Genomic DNA, 22,591 nt, shown 5'->3' with positions numbered 1-22,591 from the left:
TCCCTAAAATTTAACTGAAACTTTAACTGTAGACCTAGGAAAAATATTAGCTCTATTCCACATTTCATGGAGTCTACTTGGCTCCATGTATGATTCAAGATGTATACCTTGTTTTTTTGTTGTTGTTGTGTATGTATTGTTAATAAAAAATTTGAGCTTGGCATTCAAATGTTGAAACAAAAGAAGAATTAAGCAGAAGGATGATATTACACCTGTCTAAGATCTGCGTAATATATCTGTCGACAGAGTGTGTAAAAATTTAATTTTTGTGTGATATCGATTTTAAAAGCTGTTAATATTTGGGACATTGCAAGAAATCTGCTGTTAGGGTAAAATGCTCTGACTAGGATAGAAGTGAAATTTTCCGAAAAAGATTGCCCTTTTCATAGAATTCAGTAAATTTGACGGAATCTCACTCAATACAATAAAAGTTAGATGACGCACAAAAATATAAAATTCTTTGTGTAAGGAATGCATTTTAGATTATTATTTCTTTTGAAATATAAAAGTAATTTAAAAAAATACGGACTTGTATGAATTTGAGTTAGTGACCCTTTGTATGTTTTTCGAGATTTTTTTTGTGGAAGTCTGAGAATTTTCCCCAAGTTGTCGCGAGCTTAATTCCAGTGATAAATTGCGTAAATGACGATTTCAATGGACTTCAAATCTATAAAAAAAAAAAAAAAAAATTTAAATATAAATCTTAATTCTGTTATGAACCTGTTTGAAATTTTAGTTTATAGGTTTGTCTCGTAAGGGTCTGGTATCAAAGTCAAAACCGGAATTTCGATCATACAATCATTGAGCAAGTGATCTCTTTTGCACATTACGTAATGAAATGACAAACTATAACCCCTTTTTGCTATAATATATATATATATATATATATATATATATATATATATATATATATATATATATATATATATATATATATATATATATATATATATATATATATGCGCATAACTACTTCAGAGGGGTATTGTCGAAACCGTCTTCTATTAAATGAAAGGAATTGCCAGGATATGCTATTTTCACGAGTTGGTTCAGTCAATTCTGATGTTTTTTCTCTTTATTTAAATAATGTGGAACTGAAACTAGTATAACAGTTTAGATATCTCGGATAATTATAGATGAAAATTTGTCGTTCCATGAACATGTTAAAACTCTATCGGTAAAAGTTTCTAGGAATATTGGGATTATGTGCCGTCTCCGCCATGTTTTTCCGGTTAATATACTTAAATCAATTTACTTTTCTCTGGTCCACCCTTTTCTTCTATATTGTGTTTCTGTGTGGGCTTCCAGTTTTCCTTTAGTTTATTAACCCCTTCAAATTTTACAAAACAAAGCGACAAGGATGCTTTTTCAGATTGATATTAGGTCTTCTGTTACTCATCTCCTTGGATCAGCTGGAATTTTTTCTTTACATCAAGTTCCTGTCATTGCAATATCCCAGATATGTCACAATTACGTTTTCCGCCAGTTAGCAACTGATTTCCATGGAATTTTCCCTCTAAACTCGCAGTGTCATTCATATCCGACATCACTCAGGTTTAATTTCTCGCAGGAGTTTAGGCGAACAACCAGAGCAGGATTTAATTTGAGGCATATTGGTGCAAAGGTGTGGAATTCTATTCCCCTTGGTATTAGAGAGTGTGCTGATTACCACCAGTTTCGCAGAAGGGTGAGGAAGTTAATCTCTGAAGGTTGACTGGTTTTACTTACCTTGTTTGTATTTGGGTAGTTGTCCAAGAGGCTTGTTGTTTTGTTTTTTTCATTTAATTTTTTAACGGTGTTTAATAATTTGCTGTAAATTTTAATGCGCTCAATTATGCCACCAGGCATGTTCGCAGGTGTATTTTGTAGTATTATGTATATTTCATTAATAAAATATCTTTATCTGTGTAAATATATATATATATATATATATATATATATATATATATATATATATATATATATATATATAAATACTGTTTGAAATAAGGTCAGTCAGCCGGGTACCTAAAACTGTCCGTAGGCAATTTCTCTGGAAAACATATAGCAAATCTTTCTCCGTTTTCCAGAGCTCCCACGCTTCAGAACCATATTTGACTGCTGTCATCACTGTAGCTTCCAATATTAGAATCTTGTATCGTAGACTTATCTTGTTATTCTTCCAAACTTTTTTCAACTCTGAAAAAACGCCTGGGGCCTTGGTTATTCCAGTTTTAACATCTTCATTGCACCCACCGTCTTTACTAATTATGCTACCATGGTAAGTGAAGCTGTCCACTTGATCGATCTTTTCGTTACCCAAAGTCACCTTTTCACCTTCACTTATTCCTAGCCTTAGTGACTTAGTCTTCTTAAAATTAATTGTCATGCTTATTCTAGCACACTGAACTCGCAAAACCTCTAAAAATTCATTCATTTTACTTACACCCTTTCTCTAGGCTACTGAAGTCATCAGCATAATGTCAGTCCAGGGAAGTTTTTCTTCCTAATTTGATTCCGTGTTCTCCCGTTACCTTTCCTCTGCTCCTTAAAAGAGAGAAAATCAAAATGATCCATATAAATGGAGATAGAACACAACTCTGATCAACTCCTGATTTAATACGTTACCAGCTACTAACTTCATTTCCTACCTTAACTCCAGCAGTGTTATTCTTGTACATAGTACTAATCACTTTGATGTATTTGTCTGGTATACCATACAAAAATAAGACATTCGCCTAAGCTCTTCTTTCAGCTGAATCGAACGGTTGCTCATATCTCTAAACTTGAGGACGAAACAATGAAGAATAACGTAGTATGAGCTCAAACAATGAACTGAAATCTCAGAAACAGAAAAAAAAACTCCGTTTTACCGAGACACATTGACGATATTTGGTTAGGCATAAAAGCCTGGGATTGTTCCAGTTTTGTTATTTCGTTTTGGATCTCTGCTCCAGCAAAGACTTCTTTTTTCCATCTTTAGTCCCAGAAGAGGAATCCCGCACGTTTGGCCCAGCAGGGGCTTCGTAAAGGTAATTCCAAAAGTTTGCCTCGTCATAATTGTGACTTTGAATGGCGCAGAAGACTGATTTTGTGGGGGGCCCCTCCGAGAAAATTATAGCCCAGTCAACAGCAAAACGTTCCACTTAATTTTGAGTAATAGGGGAGTGGATGAAGAATGCACATAACTCTGTTGGTTTCAGGTGGATAGGTATTGCGATGACATGACAATTGTAACTCGGTTGAATTTACGTCTATTAAATCGACATAGCATCGTTTGATGATATCATGCAATATAAAATTCTTTCTTGTCCTGGTTAATTTGTTTTGTAGCATGCCACACAGATAAAGAACTGTGTGAAGTGCGAGGAGGAAAAAATAGGTCAGAATTTTGTTTGTGCAGCTGACGAAAAATTACAATACCGACGATATCAAAATGACAACATTTCCCTCTTTGGAGTAATATTAGTTTTATTAAGTCTAAGGGGTCTAAGGTCTTAGGTCTAAACCACAACTTTTTTCTGAGATTCTTTTTTTCAAAATTGTAAAGTTTTTACGACAGTTCCGAATTTTTGTCAGTGTTGCGATAATGAACGGCAAAAATAAATAGCCAAAATTAATACTAAATCGTACTTTATCACCTTAAACTAGACTGTATCGATAATTTCTTTGAATTTGACAAATACTTCGAGATCGATTTCATGGATCTTTTTAAATGGCCGCGACTTGAATAAATCCTCCTATAGCTTTTTTTTATTAATGAAATAGTTTGATATAGTTGATTGTTGATTTGAAATGTCATCATTGAACAATGGTTGATTTGAAATGTCATCTACTTCTGATTAACGCACACATTGTTAATTATTCTTCAGCTTTTCACAAGAAATTGCGCAGGTTCTTAAGGTTAAGCCCTGTTTGGAACCTTTTTCGTTCAACCCTGGTAATTTTAACCACTTGAGCCCTGCTGTATTATTTATTTTAGACTCTTTCTCCCCCTCTTCCCTTGAAGATTTGGGAAACTTAATGAGATGTCTCTATAGGATTGTAGATATTAATATGCTCTTAACATGCTACTGCAGTAATTTTTTCTGCTGTGTTTAAAGTTGAGAATTTGCTTAAAATATTAAAAGTATAAATTTTTATTACATGCCTTCCTATTTGGATTGGATATCCTTTAGATTTTAAGGTTTAAGACCTGGTTTGTTGGCCCTGACTTTTCTTATTTTCAAATAAATTTAAGTTAACATCTAACTTTTTCTTTTCTAGGAGAGTCATTCTTACGATATTCGAGTATTTGCACGGAATGAGGTAGGCCTGAGTGAACCTTTAGAGTCAGAAGAGCCAATTAAAGTCATTCGGCCTCCTGGTAAGTTTTATCCCATTTGTCGACATTTCATATTGTACTGTCTGTACAGGTTTTGTTCTTGCTTAGTTCTATATTTTAATTATGTTTTTTTTTCCAATTAAACATTTTCTATCTACCTATTTAATTACAAACTTCTCCGTTTTCTTTTTTTTATTAGCATTGTGTTTTATTGTAAATGCTCTGAATTGAAATGCCATGTAGGTTTGTCTTCTGGAACTTTTCTTAAAAATATGAGTCACTGATGATGGTCCAAAGAAACAAAAGTATAAATAGCAAGCCCTCAGAATACTATTGACACCGAATCAGGGTGTTTTAAGGCACTTCCGTGCATCTGATCTCTAAGGAGGACAAGAACATTAAAACATGTATTGCAGCGTGCTTAACATTTTCCCTTCAAACCATTTTTTTTAATTGAACTAAGTATAATTTGAATAATAGTGCCTCTTCCTTTGTTTTTTTCTAATTTGCCCCCTCCCCCTCCAGAAAAGAAATTCCTATGCATGTGATTGCCCTTAGTGCTTGGTTTTTGGCCCTTATTGCACCATTGTCTATTTTGACCTTTGACAACTGTTATTTCAGCGGACACTTCTTGCACTATTCAACGTAGTATTTCTCTTGCAAGCATTATTCTGGTAAAGAAACATGAAAACACTGGTGCCATTGATGTTGACGGACAAATTAGCAGAAACACTTTGTCACAAATGCAAAAAGATTGCATATCATACAAATAAATGAAAGTTTGTCTTTTCGGCTGTCTTTACAGTCATTAAATAAAAAAACAAGTTTTTTAAACTGAAAGTAAGGAGCGACATTAAAACTTAAAACTAAAATAATTTATTACTTATTTGTAAGGGGCTGTCCCCTCCTCAACGCATCTATATTTTAGCTATTTTTTTTTTTTTTTTAAAAAATTAATGTTGTGATAAAGAGAAAAAATTTTGCTAAACGAGCTAGGCGTTGAGGAGAGGACAGCCCCTTTCATATACGGAATAATTTCTGTTCGTTTTAAGTTTTAATGTCGCTCCTTACTTTCAGTTTAAAAAACTTGTTTTTTTTATTTAATTTCTGATCGTTTTTTAGTTAATGCAGCTTTTATTTGCATAAAAATTTTACTTTCCTTTTGCTAAATGGATGTCTTTACAAATTAACTTACGTAACTAACTTCTATATTCGTATATTTTTCTTCTGGCAAAAAATACAAAGTTGCAGATACGAGCTTGAAACCTATGTAATAGGGTTTTTTGATGCGCTGAATCTGACGGTGTGATTTAAATTAAAATTCTTTCACTTGTAGGGGATGTTTCCCCCCTCTTTGAAAAATCGAGTAAATTTTCTCAGGCTCGTAGCCTTTGATGAGTAATACTAAACTTAATAAAATTTATATATTTAGAATCAGCATTATTAACACATTCTTTTGATACATTTATTGACATCAAAATTCCGTTTTTAAAAGTTTCGATTACTATTGAACCGTATCGCTTGTTTTTTTGTTGTTGTTTTATTACGTGTATGTTATTACGTATACGAGGGGGTTGTCCCCTTAGTCAATACCACGCTCTTTACGTTAAAAGTTTGAAAAAATTTTGATTCACAAACCCCTGAATCACAAAGGACGTTTAATTAGAATAGATAGCTCTTTTGAAAGCACTAAAATAAACTGTAGCGTAAAGAGCAAGGTATTGACTTGGGGGAGAACCCCCTCATATACGTTACAATTCCTGTTCGTTTTAAGTTCTAATGTTGCTCCTTACTTTCAGTTGAAAACACATTTTTTTTTAAAAATTTAATTTCTGATCGTTTTTTAAATAATGCTTGGAAATCCGGCGCCCCCTTCATAGAAATGTCCCTTACCCCAAAGAAACATCCTCCACGGAAAGATTATCCAGAGTAACCCCCTCCTCTAGGCCCTTCTCTCCAGAAAAAAATCCTTCCTGAAAATGTCTGTATACTTCCCAATAACCAATAAATAATGCTGGCAAGTCCGGCGCCCCCTTCATGGCAATTTTCCTTCCCCCATGAAAACCTCCTTCATGGATAGATCCCCCAACATAACCCCCGACCCAACCTTCCCTCCCACTACCAGAAAAAAACCTCCTGAAAACTTCTGTATACTTCCCAATAACCAATACTATATGTTAACATTGGGTAACGTTCATAACTTTAGCCCTCCTCCTGGGGACTTTGGGGGATTAAGTCATCCTAAAAGACATATTTATCATATTTTCGACCATGCTGAACAAAATGGCTATCTCAAAATTTTGATCGGGTGACTTGGGGGAAAAAAATAAGCGTGGGATTGGGCCTAGTTACCCTCCATTTTTTTTGTCACTTAAAAAGGGCACTAGAACTTTTATTTACCTTTCCAATGACCCCACCCAAGATATTCTCGCACCACTGGGTCGAAACGAACACCCATGGAAAAAAAAAAAAAAAAAAAAAAAAAAAAAAAACACGCATCCGTAATCTTTATTCTGACAAAAAATTTCAAAATACCCAATTTTTTATTTTGGGGCTTTAAACCTCAGAATGAGGTTTATCTTATAAGATGAATATGATGGTTTGATTTTCATTAAGGTTCTATAACTTTTAGGGGGTATTTCCCCATTTTTTTGAAAATCAGCCAAATTTTCTCAGGCGCGTAACTTTTAATGGGTAGCACTAAACTTGATGAAAGGTATATATTTGAAATCAGAATTGAAATCTGATTCTTTTTATGTATCTATTGGTATCAAAAACCCATGTTCTAGAGTTTCGGTTACCATTGAGCCGGGTCGCTCCTTACTTTACAGTTCGTTACCACGAACTGTCTAGACCAACACAAGGTTGAGTCTATGAGCATGGCAGTTAATGTAAATTATTTGTGGTGCAATTGCTTTAATGCTGGCTGGCTCACATGAAAAGTTGCCGCTCATGACACTGGCTTGGTATTTTCATAATAAAATTAAAAAAAACATAAATTTGCCCCCCCCCCCCATACTAAATTTTCTTGATATGACACTAATTGATAGGTTTGAGCTTTTCTTTTAATGCTCAGGTTGTTTTTGTATAACTCTTATTTCTTTTGTTTTTTCATGTTTTTCTCACTTTTTTTTATAAGTTGATTCAAACTAATTCCCTCCTCCCCATTGATAAGACCATTCGACTGTGAAGTTAAAATATCTGGTCTTTGATTGTTGGTACAGTTTCTTTTTAACTGTCCTATAAAGAAATCTTGTCCTTTTTTCATATTCTCATTTTAATATAATCTTTGGTGTGTGGTGTGTTTATCGATTCTTTGAATTGTCCTTTTCTATAATATATTTTTCTTATCTTTCTCATCTTTCCTGAAATCATAACAAAATAACTAGTATGAAATTCACACTTAAATTTTCTCGAAATTCAAGAAGCTAAATTTTAAGACAATTCAAGGAACAACATTCAAATAGCCATTTTGAATGAAATCAAATTTCAAATGTAGCGTGTTTAACTGGAGGCAAAGAAGAAAAAGCTTATGAAACTTGTAAAATCTTATGTGGTCTGGCTATAGCTACTAGGAGTGCGAAATTGATCGAGTGAAACACTACCTGTCAGAGGCTGATGTCATCCTGTTTGCAGATGACACTTTGCTCTGTCTGGCAGCGCCTTCACTTGATGTTTTATATAATAAAATTCATAATGCAGTTTCTGAATTTCTAACTTTTTCTCAGCAAAATATGTTAACCCTAAACTTTTCTAAAACTTTTTTCATGATATTTTCTAGACTTTCGTCTAGTGCTGGAAATGACCGTATCACGATTCAAGAAAATGTGATAAAGAGAGTAGCAACAACGAAGTATTTGGGGTTTTTAATTGATGAAAACCTGTTGTGGAAAAACCATTCCAGTGCAATAGCTGAAAAATTAAACAGAGGCCTTGGGGTGATGCAAAGAATTAAAAATCTAGTCCCAAAAAAGATCCTGAAAATGATTTATTTTTCTATATTTTACCCATATATTAGCTACGGATGCTCTTTACGGGCAAGTAATTTTGTAACATGTTTCAAAAGAGTACAAAAACTTCAGAATAGAGCTGTAAAATTATTATCTGAATTTGATGATTCTGATGAGGTTCCTGCTCATCAGTATTTTAAAAATAATAAGTTAATGGATGTATCCCAAATTCGAGATTACCAAGTCGCGATTTTCTCGTATAAATATTTGAATCAGCTGCTCACCCCTGCTTTTGAAAATCTTTTTACTTTAAATAGAGACCGTCATGATAATAATACAAGAAAAGCTGATAACTTAACTCATGAGTTTAGGAGCACCACTCGGTCATCTTTTGTGATTCGCCATTATGGTCCCCATGTTTGGAATATATTGCCCGAGTGTGTGAAAAATGCGCCTACTCTCCGGCTTTCAAGTCACGGGCAAAGAAGTTTCTTTTATCTCGTGAGTGAATTTGGTGTCAAGCCCACTCCAGGTTGTCATTCTATTTAAGGTTTCCCCGATTTACTTTGCTTTTTTGTTTTTGTTTTTTTGTTTTTTTCTATCTACTTCTTGTCTTTTCCTCTTCTCTATTTTTTCTTTTATTCCTTCATCAGATAAGTTTCTTGTGTGTTGAGTAGCAACGTATGAATGTTGTTTTAATTAGCTGAGAGTGATAACCTCGCTTGCCCTTTCAAGCTTATTGCCTTTCTTGGCAGGCGAAAGGCGAATAGTTTGTTTTCTTTTTTAATAAATTTATATCTTATCTTATCTTACAAAATGGTTTTCTTGTTACAAAGTCCAGAAACAGAGACCTGATTCACACATGACTCAGAAGAGATTCAGAATATATTTAAGAACAGACTCAATGAAATGAGTGCATTATACTTATGTGCAGAAGAGATCACTACTTCAGAATCATGTAACTGACATGCATAATTTTATTACAGATCCTGGGTCGCCTTACTTTATTGCAGTGAAAGTTGGGCACCGTGGCTGTATGAGAGAGGCTTTTTTTTTTTTTTTTTTTTTGCTTTTTTTTTTTTTTTTTTTTTTTTTTTTTGGTTGGTTGGTTGGTTGGTTGGTTGGTTGGTTGGCTGGCTTTAGACAAGGGCACTTCGTATCGAAAGACTTGTCCTAGAAACTTTGAAAAGGCCTCATTTGATTGGAAATTGAAAGGGCTTGTGCCCTTTTTAATAGTCGAAAGTGATTGGAAGGCAAATATTATAAACTTATTTGTAGTATTTTCCCTTTTACGCCCAAAACCCTTCCACGCCCACCATTTCACCAATCACATCCCATCAAAATTTTGAGATAGTCATTTTTTTCAACTTAGTTACAAGATTTGGAAATTATGTCTTCGAGGAGGACACTCCGCCCTCAGCCGTCAGGGAAAATGTTGTAATTTATGCCATGGCGGCATATTAGGTTTTTATGTCCCCATGGAAGCGTTGTCGTAGAAACTTCAAAAAGGGATCTTTCAATTGGAAATTCAAAGGGCTAGTGCCCTTTTTAATAGTCTAAAGTGAATGAAGGGCAACTAACCCACCAGTCACGCCCACCATTTCCCAAAACACATTTACTCAAAATGTAGAGATAGCCATTTTGTTCAACGTAGATGAAAGTTTTCGAAATTAGGTCATTGAGGATGACAACCCCCCAAAGTCCTAAGGGCAAGGGTTGTAAGTTATACCCATGGGGCATGTACGGTTTTTTAAGAAAGCGTTGTCGTTGAAACTTCCAAAAGGGCTCATTCAGTTGGAAATTGAAAGGGCTAGTGCCCTTTTTAATAGTCGAAAGTGACTGGAGGGAAACTAACCCCCCCCCCCCTCTCACGCCCACCATTACCCAAAACACGTCCAATCAAATTTTTGGGATAGTAATTTTGTTCAACGTAGTTGAAAGTTCTGAAAAAAGATCTTTGAGGATGACAACCCCCCCCCCCTTTAGAGACCTCAGGGTAAGGGTTGTAAGTTATGCCCTGGGGGCATATACGGTTTTTATATAAAGGGTTGTTGTAGAAAGTTCAAAAAGGGCTCATTCTATTGGATATGGAAAGGGCTAGTGCCCTTTTTATTATTGAAAAGTGATTGGAGAGAAATTAAACCCCTTCTCATGCCCACCATTTCCCCAAACACATCCAATTAAAATTTTGAGATAGAAATTTTTTTCAACATAGTTAAGGGTTTTAGAAATTAGTTCTTTAAGGATGACACCCCCCCCCCCACAGCCCTCAGGGTAAGGGTTGTAAGTTATGCCCTGGGAGATATAAGGTTTTTACAGGAAGTGGTGTTGTAGAAACTTCAAAAAGGGCTTATTCAATTGGAAATTGAGAGGACTGGTGCTCTTTTTAATGTTCGAAAGTCATTGAAGGCAAACTAACCCCCCTCTGATGCCCACCATTTCCTCAAACACATCCAATCAAAATTTTGAGATAACCATTTTGTTCAATGTAGTTAAAGCTCTGAAAATTAGCTCTTTAAGGATAACCCCCCTCCCCCCCAAAACCCTCAGGGCAAGGGTCGTAAGTTATTCCCTGGGAGAATATAAGGTTTTATAGAAAGTGTTGTCGTAGAAACTTCAAAAAGGGCCTATTCGATTGGATATTGAAAGGGATAGTGCCTTTTTTAATTGTCGAAAGTGATTGGAGGGCAACTAACCCTGGTCTCACGCCCACCTTTTTCCCGAGCACATTCAATCAAAATTTTGAGATAGCAATTTTGTTCAACGTGGTTGGAAGGTCCGGAAATTATGTCTTTGAGGATGACCACCACCCCAGAGCCCCCAGGGCAAAGGTTGTTACTTATGCCCTGGGGCATATAAGGTTTTGATAGAAATCATTGTCGTAGAAACCTCAAAAAGGGCTCATTCAGTTGGGAATTGAAAGAACTAGTGCCCTTATTAATATTCAAAAGCGATCAGAGGGCGAATGCCCCCCCTCCACGCCATAATTTCTCCAAACACTTCCGATCAACATTTTGATATAACCATGTTGAACATAGTTGAAGGGTCCAAAAATTATGTTTTTGAGTATGACACCCCCCCCCCACACCCACAGCCCTCAGGGCTAAGATTGTAAGTTATGCCCTGGGGACATATAAGGTTCTTATAGAAAGCGTGGTCATATAATCTTCGAAAGGGGCTCATTGTATTGTTAATCAGACGCTCTGGTGCTCTTTTTAAGAGTCAAAGTGATCGGAGGGCAGTTACCCCCCCCCCCCCCCACACGTCGTATTGTCCCGAAATGCATCTTATAGAAATTTTGAGATTGTCATTCTATTCAAAATAGTCTAAATATCATTTAAAAAGGCTTTTGTGGTTAAAAAAAACGCCAGAGATTAGGGACATGGGTTGCATTTTATGCCCAGGGGGTATTTAAGGCTCTTATGGAAGAGACGGTTGTTTAACTTTAGAAGAGGCTCAGTCTTTCTCCTCGAAAAAGTCTATGTCAATATAAAACAAACAGAAAATAATTAAAAAACCTTTTTCCACAAAATGAGTTTTCAAAAGAAGGTAAAGAACTCCTTTAGACCAAAAATAAACAAAAATCAAATCAAATAAACTACCAAGCATACAACTACCCCAAATCAGTTTCAATAAATAAATGAAACCCAAAACAAACAGAAATTAAAATGAATAACAGAGTCAAACTCAAAACGAGCAAAAATTAATATGATTAGGGTTCTAAACCCCATGCTTTCTAAAAGCCTGAATATAATTTGCACTTTCCTGAAAAAAATTCTTGTAAATGTTTTCACTTTTCAATTTTTGGCTAAGTGTTGGAAATCTAAGTTTAAAATAGGAAATAGGAAATCAATTACTTCAAGATTAAAATCGTCAGTTTTATTACATATTTTAAAAACTAGTTTATTATTATCCGAAACATAAATATTTAAATCTATAAAATGATCATTGTGACCTGTCTCATAGCTACGCCCAGAATTAACTCTAGTGGATGAATATTTTTCAAAATAATCTGAAACTCCGCGCAATTTATCACCAAAAGATCATCTAGGTATCTTTTATTATTTGAAAGGGAATATTTTACATTACTTGTGCTATTTTTGTTTATCATATATTCTTATTCTAGTCGACTTAAAACTATGTCCACTATAAACGGACTGGTATTACCACCCATAGGAATACCGATAATTTGTTTATATAAATTATAGTTTAACCTTATAAAAGTATTGAACAAAACAAATTCCAAAAATCATAGAAGTAGAGAGGGGTAATTACATACCGATTACACATAGTTTGTTCATGGATTATTGATCCACTAGCGGGTCAGGATTTCTGAGAAATTGATTTGCATAATCGACTGGGGCAAGAGGGGACAGAATTTCTGGGAAATTCATCTGCATGATCGACTGGGCCAAGAAACATGAGGGGATTTCATTTTTAAATATGGCTTCTATGATCTTTAGGTCTGAGAGATAAATTAATAGTCCAAGTATTTGAGAGGCAAATGTTCAAATGGCTGGGGCACGGGTAAATGGCAGGAGTATGCATGAAGTAGCCAAAGTAGTTGGTGTTGCTAAATGCTTTTGGATTAAGCTGTTATTCCTCAAAGATAACAATTTTAGGCCCAAGTATTAGTTTGGGCTGTATCCTGTACAATATGTTACATCATTTTGTTTTGTTGGATATTGGCGTTTTTAATCATGACTTGGCCTGCCTTATGCAATATTAATGATGTTGCGTTATTTCTAGGTCATTTCTTATGTTTGGCCTAAGGGTGCGCCTTCGTTACATTCACCTAAAGGAAGTAGCTGTTTCTTTTTTTTGGATTTTAGGTTGTTTCATATTTTTTTTCTTCCTTTTTATGTCCTCCTGATGTCCTTTTTATCAGTTTCCTATCTAATGCTATTTGCGTCAGTAGCATAACTATGCTGCCCTATTTGCATCGGCAACATAGGTAATGCTGCAGTGTCAATGGTAGCACTGTTTGTAATATTAGTATATCCAAGTTGAATAACCTACGATTCCTTTTTTATCAGTTTTCTAGCCCACACTATTTGTTTCAGTGGAATCAGTTGGTTTAGTGGAATTACCAGCATCAAGACACAACAGAGGTACTAGGTACAGGAGTAGTCTTGGCATGTGGTAATGTTATAATACCTGGAATTGGTCAAGTTATTGACGTCGCCGCTGGAGGACTGCATAGTGTAATACTCACAACAGATGGAGGGGTAGGCTATTCTAATGCTATCATGGACAGTGCATTATACTGTTTTAAAAAGTTACTTTCTAAACAAAATTTCTTCAATATTTCAGAGATTTAATAAAGTTTATGCTAGTTGATTTTTAATATTAATAATAATTTTTAGTAACATAATTTCTTGATTTTTAGTTTAATAAATTTTTTTTTGTTTTACCTTAAATTACCTTAAATCGCATCTTCTAGTGACTAAGGTTGAAGAACCTGTAGATGTCGCTAGGTAACGTTGACTTGATAATCATGTCACAGTTCATGAGTCGATCATCACTATTTACATATATACAGGACAGTTTGGTTTCATTGCTGAGTGTCACTAGATGTATTGCCGGGCATGCGTGTTTGAGGGCTAAAAGGGGCGAGTGGCACCTAATAGACCCTGCTGGATCTTTTTAATTTCTAGTTTGATTTTTTAAATGAATTGATAATTAATTTTAGTAATAAATAGTAACATAATATTAGTTGATGTAAGCAAATGAAAGTTTAAGACATTCCGGGATTGATATTTGAGATCATCCCAGAAAGTTTAATTTCCCTGGCTTTAGTACTTTCTTTAAAAGGCTGAAGACACTTTGTCTGGAAAGTGATTTTTACCATAGACTAATCATAGGAAGCGTGATAGCGCTGCCTAAGCAAAGAACGATATGGGCACAATGTTTTATTTATTTTTCCTCCATACCCGGGCACTTCGTATTGTAGGGGTTGTCGTGGAAACTTCGAAAAGGGCTCATTCGATTGGAAATTGGAGTGGCTAGTGTCTTTTTAATAGTCGAAAGTGATTGGAGGGTAACTAGCCCCCCTCCCACGCCCATCATTTCCCCAAACACATCCAATCAAAATTTTGAGATAGCCAAGTTGTTCAGCTTAGTTGATTTCCAGATAAAAAAATATGTTTTTGAGGAGGACACTCCCCCAAAATCCTCGGGGCAAGGCTTTTAAGTTGTGCGCTGGGGGCATATAAGGTTTCTATAGAAGGCGTTGTCGTAGAACTTCAAAAAAAGGCTCTTTGGATTGGAAATTCAAAGGGCTAGTGCCCTTTGTAATAGTCAAAAGTGATTGGAGGGCAGCTTGCCCCCCCCCCAAAAACGCCCAAAATTCCCCCAAACACATCCAATCAAAATTTTGACATAGCCATTTTGTTCAGCGTAGTTGATTTCCAGATAGAAAATATGTTTTTGAGGAGGACACTCCCCCACAAGTCTCAGCGCAAGGGTTTTAAGTTATGCCGTGGGGGCATATAAGGTTTTATAGAAGTCGTTGTCGTAGAAACTTCAAAAAAGGCTCATTCGATTGGAAATTCAAAGGGCTAGTGCCCTTTTAAATATTCGAAAGTGATTTTAGGGCTATTAACCCCCCTCTCACGCACCTTTTCCCCAAACACATCCCATAAACATTTTTAGATAGCCATTTTATTCAACGTTGTTTAAAGTTTTGGAAATTAGTTCTTTGAGGATGACAACCCATCCCCCCCCCACAACCCTCAGGGTAAGGGTTGTAAGTTATGCCCATGGGGTATGTAAGGTTTTTTAACAAAGCTTTGTCGTTGAAACATCAAAAAGGGCTCATTCAATTGAAAATTGAAAGGGCTAGGGCCCTTTTAATAGTCGAAAGTCATTGTATTTGGAAATCAACTTTGCTGAACAAAATGGCTATCTCAAAATTTTTATTGGATGTGTTTGGGGAAATGATGGGTGTGGGGGTGTGGGGCTAGTTGCCCTCCAATCACTTTCGACTATTAAAAAGGGCACTAGCCCTTTGAATTTCCAATCGAATGAGCTTTTTTTGAAGTTCCTACGACAACGCTTTCTTTGAAAACCTTATATGCCCCCAGGGTATAACTTAAAACCCTTGCCGTGAGGGCTGTGGGGGAGTGTTCTCCTCCTGAAAAAAACAAAAAAACAACACATTTTGCCCACATCGTTCTTTACCTAAGATAGTTAAATGGACATTTAGATAGTGATTACATAGTTCTTTTCCGTTTTTATGGTTGAATTTACTCTATTTTTAGTGTGTTTTTTGTCTTGTACTGAAAAATATTTATTTCGTTTTCTCTTTTCTGATCTTATTAGTTTTCTAAAAGTTTTCTTTTTTCTGAGTGGGCTTAATAAAGCCCACTTCTGGCTTTTTAACGTCTATAAAAGTTTTACATGTGTAATTTAATCATTTTCGTATCTTTCTGAAAGGTTTATACATTTGGCAACAATGACAAGGGAGCCTTAGGACGACCGACAGAAGAAGAAGACCGATTTGAAGCCAGAAAAGTACTACTTCCAGGGAAAGTTTGTATGATCTCAGCAGGAGATGCTCATTCTGCTGCTTTGTTAAAAGACGGACGGGTCTTTGCGTGGGGTATATTCAAATGTAAGTTTATTAAAGGGTTCTACCCTTTTGCCCACACATTTTGCCAAACACATTTTGCCAAAACACAAACACATTTTGCCCACATCGTTCTTTACCTAAGATAGTTAAATGGAAATTTAGATAGTGATTACATAGTTCTTTTCCGTTTTTATGGTTGAATTTACTCTATTTTTAGTGTTTTTTTTGTCTTGTACTGAAAAATATCTATTTCGTTTTCTCTTTTCTGATCTTATTAGTTTTCTAAAAGTTTTCTTTTTTCTGAGTGGGCTTAATAAAGCCCACTTCTGGCTTTTTAACGTCTATAAAAGTTTTACATGTGTAATTTAATCATTTTCTTATCTTTCTGAAAGGTTTATACATTTGGCAACAATGACGAGGGAGCCTTAGGACGACCGACAGAAGAAGAAGACCGATTTGAAGCCAGAAAAGTACTACTTCCAGGGAAAGTTTGTATGATCTCAGCAGGAGATGCTCATTCTGCTGCTTTGTTAAAAGACGGACGGGTCTTTGCGTGGGGTATATTCAAATGTAAGTTTATTAAAGGGTTCTACCCTTACACAGGAGAGTACTTCCTCCTGTAAAGGTGGGAAGTTTTTCCATCTCCTTTTCCCTTAATTTTCTGTCAGTATACAATGTTTAATAGTTTTAACAATAATCTAATAACAATTATTTAATAACAATCCGATTTGTACTTCACGACCAGGGAGTTATTCATTTGCCGTAAAATGAAGAGCAATACAATGAAAAATATTCTCATAATGCTAACCAATTTTTGATAATAAGTGTCAATTTCTATTGATCCTAGATAATAACAGCGTTGTACTTCCCCATCATCACCATCATCATTCTTCATCATCACCAGCAATAACAATTATAGTGTAAATAAAATAATCTACTTTACAACGAGTAACGAAAAGAAAGTTCATTTTTGATTGATGGATGGGGGAACCAACAGTAGTGTCAAATAGGGTAGGGGGTATGGGAGCCTGTGACCCTTAGATCTTTCCTAGATTTCAAAACTCGCCTTGTTTGACTCAACTTAATTCTAAAATTTTAAGTAGAGATCAAGTCTTCTTAGACCCCATTTTCACGAGGATGAAAGTTGAGCTCATAATAATAATAATAATATTATGCGAAAACTGGCTTGTGCCTCTCTACAAAAATTTAAATAATCAAATGCTCTTTCACTATAATGATTGTCAATCTTTTTCTTAATTGCATTGACTGAATCTGAGTTGACAGTGTCTGACGGTAGTGCGTTCCACTCGAAGACAATGTGGTTGCTGAATGCCCATCTACCAACATCTCTTCTGAAACGTTCCTCGGTTAGCTTAAACTTGTGACCTCTCAGGTTATTATTCTTGAATGTTACTATCTCCTCTGGAGGCATGTTGTCGTAGTATATGTTGCATATTTCATATACTTTAATAAGATCTCCTCTCAAAAATCGGTATGAGAGACTTGGGAGCGATAATAGTAAGAAACTGGGAGCGATAAGCTGAGCTAATGTTCACCTCCAAATCTCATGAAATAGCCATTTGTTCTACAAAAAGGTGGATTTGTCCATCAAGTTCTACTCAGTTCGAAAGGCAGAGTTGAACTAAGGCTCTTTATAAAGTTCAACAAGAGATTGATTAGAGGAGAATGGAAGCACAAATATACTTTCATTGAACAAATTCATTGCGAAAACACAAATTAACAGGATTTTCATCCAGTTCGCATCCTCGTCAAAATGGCTTCTTATTTCGTGCACCTACACATAATTCTTTCGAAAATTATTCAGTTATCCTGTGATTTAGTCGTTTTTTTTTTCGGACTAACACAAGACAAAATTTTTCCCCAAAATGACTCGTGTTATCAAACATTGATGAAATTCCATTTATTGCTAGAGGAATTGAATTAATATAAAAATTGCATGACACACACTAACTTTTCTAAAAAATCAAGACAGTATGTAAGTCAAAATTAAAATCAATTAAAAAAAAAAAACTTCTAACTTGACTTGATAACAAAATTAATTTAGCAGTAAGATAGTTCGTTGATCAATTACAAATATATTAGAGGCCTAAATTGATAAGAGTAAAAAATACAACGAATCAAAGTCAAGAATAGTAAAATATATAGACAACAATTGTCAAAATATAAAAATCAAACTAAAATTAAGAGAGTATGTTGAGCTAGTTAAAGGGAGTAAGACAATTTACAGGGATTTAGGGAATGAATGAAATAGAAGGAGGTAAACCAAGTGAGATAATGAATTTTAAATTAAGTTGGTCGTTAATATTAGAAACAAAAGTCAATCTCCTCTTGTAATAGTTCGTTTTTCATTGAATTGGAGTGATAATAGATTCCCCTTTCCCTTAGAAGAAGACTCCTTATTGGGCTGTGAAGGAGGGTAAATAGCACCCATAATTAATTAATGCTTTTTGGTCAAAGCTAATGCAAAGGGCCTCGTGTGTGTCCCATGTAGTGATTAAACCCACCTTTCTTAAAAGATGAGTGTATTTGTGCTCTAAAAAAGTGACTAAAATATATCTTGAAAAATATTGGTTTCTGTTTCTTTGTAGATTCCTGGAAATGAGTTTTTTCTGTTTCTTTTGAATATTCCCATTTTTATTTCTATGCCATGTTTTACAAGTAAAATGTGTGTTTTATCATGGATTTAGCCCAATTAATTGCTTTCATAAAGTAATTTATCCTCATGCTCAATTGTTTGCGTTGAGACTTTTGTATTTTTCCCCCACGTTGTGGGACAAATTGCAAGTGCTGTCTACCCCCTCCCCCTCTGGGGGTCTATAGTCCAGGGCTACTGAGTCTTGACTGAACAAAATTGAAGCTTGGGTGCTATCAGGTGGCTGGTAGAGATGCCTATACCTCCAATGTCTCCTTGGTTATTTGGACAAGGCAGCTGGAAAGCTATGGCTCATGATTGATTGTAAATCAGAACACTGGATATCCTGGATTCAATAGAGCTTTTTAATCCGGAAGATGTCAAATAAGCTTCAGACTACTGTACTTGAACGGCAAGTTTTCACTCCATGTATCAGACTCAAGCCTTCTGCTTGGATGTCTCCAGCCTAGGCAACAGAATAACATGGATAACAGGCTGAATAATATGCAATCTACGGCAACGTCGGAGAATTTATCGCCATAACAGCGCAGATTCTTCTGAATATTTTGGTTGGACATCAGTCTAGGTGCCATCAAGTAGTTGATGAAGATGCTCATAACCGCGCAACCCTTGACTCAAATGAGCTATTTAGTCCGGAACATGTAAAAAAAGCTGAAGATTACTGTACTTCAAGGCCAAGTTTCCACTTCACGTATTAAACAGAAGCCTTTCCCTTGGACATCTCCATTCTAGGGTTACCTGAGCCTAAACTGAATCAAAATGCAATCCAGGATGCCACCAGTGAGCTTATTGCCATAACAGTGGCAAAGCCTGTTGAACACCATGGACGGAAAAAGGTGTTTAAAAAGTTCATGCCTGTAATTGGTCATTGTTAACGATGTCAGACCATGGGAGACATACGACTCAACTGAGCTTTTTAGGCTCCTCTGGCAGACGTTGAGTCGACTCAGGATTGTTGCACTGGCAAACCAACTCCAAATAATAGACTAAAGTTTAGAACCTCCCCAAAATGCCTTCGGATATTTCCAAAGATACTCCAAAAATCTTAGATTCAGTCACTTACGCTCTTCTTAGTTTTACTCTTGATTACTCTCCTTGTTAAATTTACCCTCTTATTAAAAAATTATAAAAACAAGAAAAAAAGAAGCACGGAAAAAAAGAAAAGAAAAATAAGCAGTTTTTACTCTTTACTTTTTAAATACAAATTTTTCATTTTCCAGCTGCACGTGGTGATCTGGGTCTAATTCCAACCAGTTCTGCAAAAGTTGAGTTACCAGTTGCAATTCTTCCTTTGATACCAATCAAAAAAATTGGTTCTGGTTAAAATCACATGGTCCTTTTATCTGAAACGGGTCATGTTTACACATTTGGCTGTCCTGAACAAGGTCAACTGGGAAGATTGTCTAGTAGAGCTGCTACTATAGGGAGCAGTAGACTAACAGTCGGTAAAAAAAAAAAAAATTCACCTTACTATCAAACCTATATCGTTGTTACAAACAACAAAGGTCGTATTTAGTGATATCATAATTTCATTGAGGTGTGATAAATTTATAGTTATAGTTGTTCGTTGTTATGATTTTAATGTTATTTTTTCGAGTTAAGGTTTTAAACTCTTCGTGTATATGACAAATGACAAAAAAAATTACAAAACATTTACAACATGTCAAAATTGACAAAAATTACATATAAAATGAAAAAATATAGCACAAAAAACGACAACAATAAATCACACCCTATTTCTTATGGTTTTGGACTTCACCACGAATATTGCAAAAACTGCCAATATTTTGTTTATTTCTTGTCACATATTATTAGCGATTGAATTGTTAATGTAACTATAGGCATGTCTTCTTTGTCGATGCAGCCCAGATATCTCAAAAGATTGAAGATTGTTACTTTAAATTTATCCAAAGCCAAACAAAAATAAAAAATATTTTTTCTTTTAATTTAAAATGTATTTTGTTTTCAGTAAAGGGCGAAATTTTATTGGATGTCATTGGGGAAAAGGGTACATAGGAGGAGTCCTCCAATCACTTTTGACTCTTAAAAAAGGCGCTGGAACTTTCAGTTTCCAATCGAATGAGCCCTTTCCGAAATTTCTACGACAAGTCCTCCCATACGAAGTGTCTTGGTGAAAAATAATAATAATAGCATTGTGCCTACTTAACTCTTTGCTTAAGCAGCGCTGCCTATAATTATTATCCACTTTTACCCGGCTAGTAGTGATTCATTTTACATTAAATGCGTTAATAGTTCCGGTAGGCTCCTAGTATTTGTCCATAGGTATGTTTTTCATGTTCATTTATTGAACATGACTTTATCATAAGCTAAAGCTGTAATAGTTTTTCGTTTTGGTGTTTAATGATAATAATTTAATGCAAAATACCTATATATAATTATTTTATATCATTTTTTATGATTATAATCATTATACTCTTTAGCTAAATACTTAGAGCCTCAGAAGATTGTTTTGAGAACTGACAAGCCGAGACGAAAAGAAGTTGCTTTGTTCGATGACGTATGGGCTGGACGAAAGGCGACCTATATCAAAATCAAAAACTAAGGATCAGATCTACGTTTGTGGGTTGAACTACTACAATCGAATGGCAACTGAAAGTGCTGCTATTCAGTATTTTCCAATTTTGACCAGTTTGAGCTGAGCGAGCAATTACCTTAGCTGCAGCGCAGCATCACAACCTGACGATTTCACTAAACGGTGATTCTTTTAAATTATTTACTTTTTTTATATAATTTATTAATTGCAATAACTAGTCTTTTTAACTTTAAACAAATAAGCAAATAATTTATTGATTAAATAATAATTTATAAAATAATTTATAAAAGTATGCTAATAAATAATGAATAGTAAAATAAATATAATAACGAAATAATATAATTGTAGCAATAATATAATGATAAAAAAATGTAATGATAATAATGATAAATATAATGTATAAATATAAATTATTTATTTATTTACTTTAATTTATTATAAAATAATTTATGAAAATAGTTAATTTACTAAATTAAATAATGTATTTTTTAATAAATAAATGTATAATTTATTGATTTAATAAATAATTTTATAGTTTATTTTTTTATCTTAAGCCGTGTAAATATGCTAGACTCGAAGTAAGTTTTAGCTCATTTAGTTTCCAAGTCTTGTCATACCGGTCAACAAAATTTATGAGAGCTGATTAGGGAGCAACTTTGATTTTGAAAAAAAAAAGCTAAGGGAAGAAGCGTTATTATTATTACGTTTGCGCATTAAACCCTTAAGCAGCAACTCCTTGGTGTAATTTAAGTCATATTCAAGGTGTGTTTTAGCTCGTTTTGTTTTCAGACGTAATTTATGTGGCGTAATAAAATTTATGAAGGCTATTCAGAAATCAACTTGAGTTTTAAGGGAAAAAAGAAGAAAAATAGTAACTGAAGGGATCTTGTATTGTAGAGAAGAGACTTAACATTGGTAAACTTAGTTAGCTCAGGCATTTCATTGGGAGACAGCGATCACTATTCACGACGACATATTCAGTACTTTGGACCGAAGATCTTCAAATGACAACTTCGACGGTGCAGCATCCGTCTCAAGACAAATGTCACTCTCTACGGTTTGCGTTTTCTGATCACAGGTGGAACTCAACACCAAACATCATCTGATAGTTAGCCTTCGCTAAATCTCACCATGCACCCCCAATAACGTCCCCACCCCCCAGATTTTTAAAATCATCTTGTTAATTCTATTTCATAGTTTATTTCTGTTTTAGCTATGTGCTATATTAAACCAGCGAGACTGGCTGTTTATACCCCTTTGCTTCGTTCTTCCACAACTATCAGATAGTACTATTAATTTTTGATGATCTTGTTTTGAATTATCCCGTTGGTGTCACTCTTGTAAAACTCCTGTATAGAAATATCCGGTCTTTGCTGATTTTTGAATAAAACGTTTCATTAGTTCAACAGTAGCAAAAGTCCAGAATTCAGATCATAATTTAAAAATTTTTATATAATTATTTTTTTTAATAATTATTTGACTTAAAAAAAAAAAAAAAATCCCAATTTATTTTTTAGGGGAAATCCCCAACATTTCC

The 22,591-nt window shown here is 34.8% G+C and overlaps 1 protein-coding gene across 3 annotated transcripts in view; it reads left to right on the top strand.

The window, feature by feature from the left end:
- Positions 1–22,591, top strand: part of LOC148956012 (immunoglobulin superfamily member 22-like) — a 43,011-nt gene that overhangs the window by 9,587 nt on the left and 10,833 nt on the right. For 2 of the 3 annotated variants that reach the window (XM_089089169.1, XM_089089136.1), the window contains exons 5-7: positions 4,246–4,345; positions 13,317–13,481; positions 16,219–16,396. In XM_089089169.1, the coding sequence (XP_088945295.1) occupies positions 4,246–4,345; positions 13,317–13,399 (183 nt within the window). In that variant the 3' untranslated portion in view covers positions 13,400–13,481; positions 16,219–16,396. Of the gene's footprint in view, positions 1–4,245; positions 4,346–13,316; positions 13,482–16,218; positions 16,397–19,720; positions 19,946–20,941; positions 21,071–22,591 lie in introns of those variants that run through there. The other variant, XM_089089207.1, reaches the window with a different exon arrangement.

Source organism: Artemia sp. Qi Xiang Cuo, chromosome 1, assembly GCF_049724085.1.
Source record: "Artemia sp. Qi Xiang Cuo chromosome 1, ASM4972408v1, whole genome shotgun sequence".
NCBI lineage: Eukaryota > Metazoa > Arthropoda > Branchiopoda > Anostraca > Artemiidae > Artemia > Artemia sp. Qi Xiang Cuo.
The sequence above is the reverse complement of the archived record's forward strand: the minus strand, read 5'-3'. Positions and strand labels throughout refer to the sequence as shown.